Here is a 10,659-nt window from a genome sequence, read left to right on the forward strand (position 1 = left end):
CCTGACATTCTCTTCAGTGTTTGTTTGTGTGCTAGATTCCAATCAGATCCGAGAGAATCTCATTTAACTGCTGTTAAGAGAATTCTGAAGTATCTGAAAGGTACTACTAATGTTGGTTTAGTCTACAGAAGATCCAAAGAATACAACTTAGTAGGATTCTGTGATGCTGACTATGCTGGAGATAGAATTGAAAGAAAGAGCACTTCTGGAAGTTGTCAATTTCTTGGAAGTCATCTGATCTCATGGTACAGCAAGAAGCAAGCTACTATTTCCCTCTCAACAACAGAAGCAGAATATGTTGCTGCTGCTGGTTGTAGCACACAAATGCTCTGAATGAGAAGTCAGCTAGAAGATTATCAGATATATGAGAGTAACATTCCTATCTTCTGTGATAATACTTCTGCTATATGTTTATCAAAGAATCCTATCTTACATTCAAAAGCTAAACATATTGAGATTAAACATCATTTCATAAGGGACTATGTTCAGAAGGGTGTTATATCTTTAAACTTTGTGGATACAGACCATCAATGGGCTGATATCTTTACAAAACCCCTTGCTGAAGATAGGTTTAAGTTCATTCTGAAGAATATCAGTATGGACTTGTGCCCAGAATGAGAAGATGAGAAGATCTTTGTATGAGTATCTTCTGAAATGTGGTAAGACTAGGCAGCCATAAGAAGTTCTGATACTAATCAATTAGAATCTCTGATTCTGTTATCTCTAACGTGTCATTATCTAAGTTGATTCAGAAGCTTTTTTAAAGCAAAACAGCTGTCACCAGTCTCTCTAGAAAATGAACCAATATTCACTATTTCTGGACAAGCATGCGTGCAGTTGAGGGGACGCTTACTTAGGTAACTGTGCTAATCACTTCTTTTGTCATAATTATCTCTCCTCACGTCACGTAACATTAAATGCTATCCATCATTCCTTTTTATTTCTTTTCTTTTATATTCTTCAAACGTTTCTTTTCCCTCTCATATTTCTCTCTCTTGCATTCAGTTTCTTTTTCTCTCTCTCTCTCTACATTCATATCATAAACCCTAGCGGTTCTTCTCTATCTGCAACTTCACCATGAATCCTTCGTCAAGCTCATCAAATCAAGCAACTGATCGTAAACAAAAGAGAAAGGCAACCGAAGAATCTGAAAACAAACCAAAAAGGATAAGGATCACCTACGATCCTCTCAAGGTGAATCCGTTTGAAGCTATGATGTCTGGAAACTACTCTAGACGTGTGTTTAAACCCCTTGAAGGTATCCCTCAATCACCTCCCTCTTCACAGACCTCCACCACCTCTTCCTCTTCATTCATCTCTCTGCAATCACCATCATCACCGTCTGATATCTCTTCCCCCTCAACCCATCTCACAGATATCTCCTTATCTCTCTCACACCCTTTTCCCACCAGAACACCTAACCCCTACAGCTGTGTGTATCCTGATTCCAGATTCATAGTCAACCCTCCAACACCTACCACTCATACCTATCTAGAGCTTTTACACTCAGATGTAAATAGCTGGTTGGAGATTCTGGGTGCTGCACACCTTAACCATCTGGATGAGCCTGCTACCTGCAACCTCTGGGAAGCCTTTCGCCAGGATTTTCTGGTTAGGGCTATGGATGTCCAGAGAAGGATCATGACTGAAGCACCTGGTGCTCGTGGCCTTCTTTTGGAAGCTGGTGAAAGCAGCTATCACCATCTCATCAGGAACAGAAGAGTTCTTGAAGAGAGGATACCTGCAGATGAGATGGAAGAAGGAAATCCCTGCAGAGACATCGTGGTATGGAGACCAAGGAATCCAGTGCTGACTGGAGATTTTTAATGGTTGTTTAATTGGTTCAGAATGAACCCTTCTGAAAGCGCTCCTCACATGGTCTTTCCAGAAGTGGTTTATCCTGCAGAAGTTGCTGGTCCAACTCCTCCAACAAACCTAGCAGCTATTCTTCAGGCGTTGGAAGTTGGAGCTTCTGAGTTGCCTGAACCAGAATATGCTAAGGATGCTTCTGAGTCAGACTCAGATGTTGAGATGGAAGGTGCAGAAGCTGAAGACCTTCTAGAAGATCGCCCTGCTGAGATTGTTGTCCCTGTTGGCAGAAGTTTTGGCGCTTCTTCTTCTGGTGAACCCTCAACTCTGATGAACACTTTGGACGCTCTACATCAGAATCAAGCCATTCTAGCTTCTCGTTTAGACACGCAAGAAGCAACCAATGCTGAGTTTCGCTCCTTCATGGCAAGGCAAACTGCAAGCACTGACGGGATTCATGACATACTGGCGCAGATTTTGTCTAGGCTAGGGTCTTAGTCTTTGGTCATTGTCGTTTTCTTTCCTTGTTGCATCTGCTTGTTCTGCATCTTTTTGTGTACTTTCTCTTTCAAATCAATGAAAAAGTTTAATTTTGTTTCATTCCTATTGTCTTTTGTTTATCATCTGAATCTTTTATGTTTTTGATGTTATGACAAAAAGGGGGAGAAAATGTGATAAATAATCTGATTAATATTATCAGTTACCGAGTAAAAAGGCCCCACATTTGCTAACAGAACTTGCAAAGTTCTATGGTTTTTGAGTGTTGACTTGCAGGAATTGAAGATCCTCTTTAAAGCTCAACATAAGAAGCAACGAGATGAGGAAAAGCAATTCTATAAAGAATTAAGCTCTTGGATTCTTGAAGCAAGCTGAGTGCTATGAAGCTTCAGAATCAGAAGCAAGAAGGAAGAATGTTCAGATATTCTGATGATAGAATATGCTCTGAAACATTATGTTTATTTGTTTTGATACATATTATGTGGCTCTGATACATATTATGTGTTCTGACTCATTCATGCTGACTTTTGTCGTTTAGCGTTGTTCTGTAACATTTCAGGATGTAGAGATGCTCTAATGATGCTCTAGTACATTCAACAATGTTCTGATACAATCTAGCATGAAGTGATGTAAGAAGAAATTCAAGCTCTGAAGCTGTCCTGATGGAAGCAAGAATCAGAAGCTGTGAATGTTCTGAAGATCAAAGAAATTCAAGTTCTGAAGCTGTCTGATGGAAGCAAGAATCAGAAGCTGTGAATGTTCTGAAGATCAAAGAAATTCAAGTTCTGAAGCTGTCCGATGGAAGCAAGAATCAGAAGCTGTGAATGTTCTGAAGATCAAAGAAATTCAAGTTCTGAAGCTGTCCGATGGAAGCAAGAATCAGAAGTCATGAATGTTCTGAAGATCAAGCATATGTGAACGTCTCTACTGAAATACTCAGGCAAGTCTTTTATTATTAAAATTCTTCTAGTATTTATTTCAGGGGGAGATTATCTATCTCAGGGGGAGATTATAAATCTCAGGGAGAGACATATTCACATGCTTATGCTTTAGCTGTGTAATTGTCTTTAGCCGTCTGCTCTTTCTGATCGCAAATTCATATCATTTATATATGTTTTTGTCATCATCAAAAAGGGGGAGATTGTTAGAACAAGATTTGTTCTGATCAATATTCTTAGTTTTGATGATAACAAGGATATGAATTTTGGATGAGATAATGTGGTACTCTAATACACTGCAATTTCCCTTTCAGGAAATATATAAAGAGTATGCACAAATCAGCGCTCAGAAGCTTTGACTCAGAAGGTTCAGCATGCAACATCAGAACATGGTCTGGCAAGACATCAGAAGATGGTCAAAGCAGAATCAGAACATGGGTCTATGGAAGCATTAGAAGAACTTGAGTTCAGAAGCTGAAGCACTGAAGTTCTCATGGTATCACGCTCAGAAGCTCTTTAAGGTCAGAAGACAAGAAGATGCTCTGCACCAAGCTGTTTGACTCTGATGATATTCAAACATTGTATACATAAACATCAGATCAGAAGCAAGTACAAGATGGCAGGCTACGCTGACTGACAAAAGGAACGTTAGAAGCTATTAAAGGCAACGTCAGTAGACACAGCGTAAACAAGGCTCGAGGTAGTTGACAAAAGAGTGAAACATTAAATGCAATGTTGTACGGAATACGCAAAGCATTAAATGCTCCCAACGGTCATCTTCTCAAGTGCTTATAAATATGAAGTTCTGATGAGAAGCAAGGTTACCGATTCTGACGAATTCTGTGAATACAAACTTGCTGAAACGCTGTTCAAATCAAAGCTCACAAACTTCATCTTCATCAAAGCTCACTACATTGCTGTTGTAATATATTAGTGAGATTAAGCTTAAACTTTAAGAGAAATATCATTGTTGTGATTATAGCTTTTCAGAAGCATTGTAATACTCTTAGAATTGATTACATTAATTTGTAAGTAACTAGAGTGATCAAGTGTGATCAGGATACTCTAGGAAGTCTTAGCTTGTGTCTAAGCAGTTGTAACTAGAGTGATCACGTGGTGGTCAGGATACTCTAGAAAGTCTTAGCTTGTGTCTAAGCAATTGTTCCTGGAGTGATCAGGTTGTGATCAGGATACTCTAGAAGACTTAGTCGCGGGCTAAGTGGAAAACCATTGTAATCTGTTGAGATTAGTGGATTAAATCCTCAGGTGAGGTAAATCACTCCAAGGGGGTGGACTGGAGTAGTTTAGTTAACAACGAACCAGGATAAAAATAACTGTGCAATTTGTTTTTATCGTTCAAGTTTTTAGACTATACTTATTCAAACCCCCCCTTTCTAAGTGTTTTTCTATCCTTCATAAAGGACTCGAAGTGTTCGTGTCTGTACTCGATCGTGACATTTTGGTCATTTGTTTGCCATTTCTTAAATTCATTTACACATAACAACATAAAGGATAAAAAAAACTTTCATAAAACAAATGCAAAAATGAACAAACACTTTAGCACTGTCCCACCGGGTGTGCCATTTTGTTTACCCTTGGATTTGGTAAACTTCGCTAGTCTCTTCTTAAATGTTACTTGTGAGATCGACTAGAGAATCTCACAACAATGCTTTGGTTTTCAAGAGTTTTTTATGAGAAGTCCTTCGATTCTATGATGGCGTCGACACGGCGTCTGACACGTTCGGGATTTGATAAAGGTATTTTCACTAACGTACTTGGTGAAAATTAAACAAACAAAAACAACCGAAGGCGTTCGACACACCTGATCGACAAGTAATAGTTTTGTATAAAGTGCTTGGTGAAAATCAAACCAAAAATAAAGTAAGAAAACGACAGGAAAAGTAGATGGTTCAAACATACATAGTCCTTGTTTGACTCATTTTGCTCTTTCGCTTGGGTACTTTGAGTGTGTAGCGTGTAGGCGTTTGTAAAATTGTGAACCCCTTAAACTATGTACAAAGTTCTTTATTTATAGTGCATAAAAATAACTACTTCATGGAGGTTGTCGACTTCACGTTCTTCCATGTATCCTTCAACCCCCGACTTCACGTTCTCCATTCAACTGTTTTCCCTCCAAATGCTCACTTGCGTGATACGAGTTGTTTTATTTAGATCTTATGGGCTTTCACCCATGTTTTGGGCCTTTCCACTTTTCTTAGGCCTAATAAACAATTTTGACTTGATTAGCTTTTAGTCGACCAAACGAGGTTCGACCTAAGATTTTGTCTTTACAACTTATTCTTTTCCAATTCCATCTTTTGACTGGAATTTCTATGTGGTCGAAAATCCTTACCAACACTTACATTTCAGAGTGTTTGTATCTAATATCCTTTCATCAAATCAACGTAAAAGATCTATCTGAATTAATAAAAATATTTTTCAATGTAAAATTGTTATTTTTTCGTTGTTTTCAAATATAGTATAAAATGGTCGCATGGTACAAATACTAGTATTAGTATATATGATGATTAACATGTCATGATTTTCTAAGATGCTGAAAGTGATTAAATATGTGGATGAATCATTTAAAACGAGAGGGAAGGAGTAATAAATGAAGTGGGCCCGCAAGAGTTTTCTTAACAACGTTAACTTGGTAAACTTGGGGAACAAGATGTTATAATGCCAACACTCGTTTATCGAAGCCCGACCAACTGTTCCATATCCGAACCAAATAGGCTCGGTTTTGCTTCGGTCAACGGTAGGCCCAACCGAACCACAGGCTCGTTCCCTAACTCATTCCCTCCGAACCATTGGTTCGGAAACCAAGCATCTTCCATAGCAAATACCAACAATGCACAGGTCGAATTTCCCGCTCATTCACACGCTGTCGCTTTCGCTTTTTCGATTGAAAAGAAAGAAACAGATTAAATGAACTGAACAGTCAACACAACACAACACTGAGAACGAACTCTTCTACTTCATTCATTCATTAATCGCTCTCTTTATCGAATGCGTTTTCTTCATCATTCATTTCTTTCATACCAATCATGGCTAGGTCAGTTATAGCAATACCGTGTTTGTGTTAATGTGTAAATCCAACTTTTAATTTTTGGGGTTTCATTTTTCATCTTCCTTTTGAGTTGGTGAAGTTCAATCAATGATGTGAATGCTTGTTTTTTTTCTTCTATTTATGGAATGATAGTTTGTTGGCAAATAAAGGAATATTCAATTTGGGGGTTTATTGCCCAAAATGGGAGATACATTAATCTATTTTGTAATAATGCATTAAGAGTTTTTCAGCTAGCAATTTGTTTTGTATGGAATAATCAACATGGAGTGTAATTTGTCATACAGGAGCTGGCTTATTGACATAGGAGGATTTGCAAAGAAAGTGAAAAGAACTACACTGTCTTCAGCTGATCAGATAAAGGATTGTGGCGCATATCGTGAATGTCCAAACTGTTATTGGCGTATAGACAATAGTGATGTATGTAATAAGTTTACATTTCATCATATTTGTTGAGTTCATAATATCGCAAAAATAGATATTTCAATATAACTATTGTTTTTTGATTTGTAGGTTTCTAGTGAGTGGCCTGGCTTTCCGCTTGGTATAAAGTTTGATCCTTCTGATGTGGAACTGTTAGACCATTTAGCGGCTAAATGTGGTGTTGGGAACGCAACTCCTCACATGTTTATCGAAGAGTTCATACCAACATTGGAAGGAGACCAAGGCATTTGCTATACACATCCTGAAAATCTTCCAGGTGAGAATTTTACGACCGATGTTTACTACGTAAGCATTCACCACTCTGTCCGTTATATTATCAATCAACTGTTAAAATAAATTTAGTGGCGAAAAATACATACAACAGGTCCCATGGATTAACTATCTCAATGATTAGGAATGATAATATTAAATCTAAAAGTAGAAGTAGCATGTGTTGCATAAAATATGCTAGATTGTAAAAAAAGAACATAGTTTGTATACAGGACAATCCCATTATTGCCACTTTTAAGTTACAAGTGAAGGGAAACTATAGGCCTTATGTTTATGAAAAATTTGGAATTAAATAGTATGTCATTAGATACGTTTCATCATACGACTTTATTGACTGTTTGCTCCTTACGACAGACCTGATCTAATAGATTAATGCTTTGGTTCTTATTATTTCAAACCTGACAAAAATCACAAAATACTGGACTATCTTCTGCACGCTAGCACTCAATGGTTGTAAATAAGTTGTTATTTGCCAGAAAATTGGATACAATGTACTCCGTCATATTATAAGTTACGGTTAATCGAATCTCAGTCATCAATGCCATTCTTGGCCTTACATTTCCCCTGTAAACTATAACCTAATCACGATTTAGATCATTTGAATGAGAATATGGGAATTATTAGACCTACCTTTGATTGATGGGATTGAGGAAAGGAAGCCTTATCACTGTCAAACAAATGAAGTGGTTACTAATTATATTTCATAAGCAAATTTCTACATGTTATGTTATAGTGATATTTTTCTGTAACTAAGAACATTATTGCCTGTTTTGTTGTTTAGGTGCTAAGAAAGATGGGAGTAGTGTTCATTTCTTTCACAGAACAATGAATGCATATAGTACTGGTCAACGAAAGCGTCGAAAGATTCAACATCATGGTTCGACAGAAGATCATGTACGCTGGCACAAGACTGGTAAGACCAAAGCTGTAATAGAAGATGGAGTACATAAGGGCTATAAGAAGATCATGGTTCTGTATATAAGATCTGAGAAAGAGTCAAAATCCTACAAATCTGACTGGAAAATGCATCAGTACCATCTGGGGACTGGTGAAGATGAGAAGAATGGAGAATATGTGGTTTCAAAAATATTTTATAAACATAATGAGAAAAATGAGGAGAAACCAATGGCTGAAGAATCTGAGAATATACCATCACGAACAAGTCCAAAGACTCCAAAACCAAATCCTCCAAACCTACTGCGTGCAGGAAAAAGTGTTGGCAATGATGATAACATCGATGAAACTGCACTGTTGTCGTCTGCCGAGGTGCGTAGCAATATCTGAAAACATAACTTTCAATTTCAACTACAAAAATAACACTGTTTTTCTTTCTCGACTGTTTATTATGTTGTACTGGAAACAGTGAAAATAATCTTTGAATACAGAAAAAAGTGAAAACAAGGTAATTTTTCAGAAAACATAAACTTCAATTCCAATTACCAAAATAACACTGTTTTTACTTTCGTTACTGTTAATTAAGTTCTACTGGAAACGGAGAAAATAAACTTTGAATACACATAAAAGCGAAAAGGTGATGATGCTTTTGTAATAAAAATCAGAAACTATAGATAGAAATGGAAACCGAACAGGCCATATTATTCTCCCTTATAGAAGATAATAGCAGTTTTGCTTGTCATGATTTTCACTGAAACTTGTTCAAGTTCTAATGAGTAGTGAGTATAGAAGTAATGGTAACAGTTTTACTCTAGTAGTAGTAGTTATTATTATCATTATTTGACCATGTCTACTACTACTACATTCTATTGTTCTTCTCTAAAATTTTAATTTTATGAACTAGGATGCCAAGTCTATCCCTGTAGAATCACATGCCCCACAATCTGAAACTCGGGATCAGGACAATGCAGACAACTCTGCATGGTTGGTTGATGAATTACAGACCATGAAAAATTACGAATACGACGGCTTGGATGACATATTATTGTGCAAGGAGATTTTAGATTCATCAGCTCTATTTAATGATTCTGGATTGAACTCAATCACTCCCAATGACCTCGCTTACTATGAAAACAAAATGACAGGAAATTGTAATGTAGCTAGTGAAACTTCAACTTCTGTTCTGGATACACTGGATTTGGGTACTCCTCCAGATTATGATCTTTCGGTAAGCATCTGATTATGGTTATTGGTTACTACTTACTACTCTTACTTGACTTTTTAGAGTTTTACAAGTTAATGACATGCTATGTGAATCTCAATTTGCATGCAGAATTTGACATTTTGTTCTCAAGACAGTATCCTTGATTGGCTGGACTGGTTGTGAGGTACTTTTTGAAGCAAGTTCTTTTTTCTACTGATGTTAATCCCAGAAGTGTTTCATCCAGATGCTTGGCCAGTGTTGCCCTTTCGCCGTTTCACTCTTCAATTGCAATGCTGTTGTATGTTTTTATGAATCATGATTAGGTTAAGTTTTCTTCATCAAGGCGGTATTTCTGTTAGAACAGTTTTGGTGGTGTATTTGGTTCTTCTGTGGCCAACATAAACTTTTGTTTTGAATCATTATGTCACAGCCATGGAATTAGTGAATATATCTTTGGTGCTATGATCCAAAATGGTGCAGTAGATTCTTATCTTTATGTACCAGATATCTGATGAGTGGTTGTATGTGAATATTGTATCATGATGAACATATTGGTTATCGAAGTTATGTGCTGTAGTAGATTCTTAACTATCTTTTTTCCACTACTTTCATTATGTACCAGAAGTCTAGTTTAGCTTTCATAATCTCCCTCTATTAACATTCAAAGTAAACAATAGTACAATAACCCTTAGTTTACATAAATTTTGCATGTTGTATCTTATGACTAGAACTGGAAACTCCAGCTAGAACACAGTAAATAATACATTATAGAATGAACTAAATTTTAATGTACAATATAGAATTTTACGATGGAATTAACCAAAGTTTCCACTCTATTGTTTGGAAAGTTGATAAAAAGAAATGAATTTTAACATATAAGATGCAATTCTAGGAGTGTTTGCGGGTTGAGTTGGGTCTAATTTGATTAAATCTAATACCCGACCCAATCAATAATCTTTGGTTTAGGTTGAGTGTTCAACCTGTACTACTAAGACTAAATCCGAACCAAATCAACTCGTTCACTAATGGGTTGAGTTGGGTTGGGTTTGTGGATCATCCACTAAATATAATTTTTAAATTCTAAATTAAATATCAATTTAATTAACACATTTATTTTACAAAAAAATTAAAAAAAATTATAAAATTTTATATTTAATTTGAATAAAATATATCATTTAATACCTAAAAATTCTTTTAGGATTCAGATCAAATAAAAAAATATACAAATGGTGTAAAATATAATTTAAAAAGTAAGATACATCTTTTTGAATAAATAAATTTGATTTAAACTTAGACTTTTACAATTAATAAAAACTATATTTATATTTAAAAATATATATGCATTAGAAATACACCATGAGAACTTTAGGCAAAATTTGAGCAGAGTAACAACTGTGTTCAGATGAATCCCTTATCACAATGTCTTGGAATTAACCATCAAAAACTTTTATATAATCACTTGCATACACAAAGAGAAATAACCCAATGCCTTGGAGTAAACTCCAAGGACTTCTAGACAAACAAACACAATACAA

The 10,659-nt window shown here is 36.1% G+C and overlaps 1 protein-coding gene across 1 annotated transcript; it reads left to right on the plus strand.

Moving 5' to 3' along the window:
- Positions 1-5,939: 5,939 nt before the first annotated feature.
- LOC131641145 (SUPPRESSOR OF GAMMA RESPONSE 1-like) lies at positions 5,940-9,732 on the plus strand. Its single transcript, XM_058911462.1, has 6 exons — positions 5,940-6,300; positions 6,600-6,732; positions 6,826-7,012; positions 7,808-8,292; positions 8,825-9,148; positions 9,254-9,732. Exons 1-6 carry the CDS (start codon positions 6,293-6,295, stop codon positions 9,305-9,307), a joined length of 1,191 nt encoding a protein of 396 aa, XP_058767445.1. The 5' UTR covers positions 5,940-6,292; the 3' UTR covers positions 9,308-9,732.
- The last annotated feature ends 927 nt before the right edge of the window (positions 9,733-10,659 follow it).

This window comes from Vicia villosa, unplaced genomic scaffold, assembly GCF_029867415.1.
Source record: "Vicia villosa cultivar HV-30 ecotype Madison, WI unplaced genomic scaffold, Vvil1.0 ctg.003534F_1_1, whole genome shotgun sequence".
Lineage (NCBI taxonomy): Eukaryota > Viridiplantae > Streptophyta > Magnoliopsida > Fabales > Fabaceae > Vicia > Vicia villosa.

Excerpts from the sequence above, each read along its gene's own strand:
- LOC131641145 (XM_058911462.1), top strand. Across the intron at positions 8,293-8,824 it reads CACTGTTGTCGTCTGCCGAG|GATGCCAAGTCTATCCCTGT; the intron begins GTGCGTAGCAAT and ends TTTATGAACTAG. Across the intron at positions 9,149-9,253 it reads CTCCAGATTATGATCTTTCG|AATTTGACATTTTGTTCTCA; the intron begins GTAAGCATCTGA and ends ATTTGCATGCAG.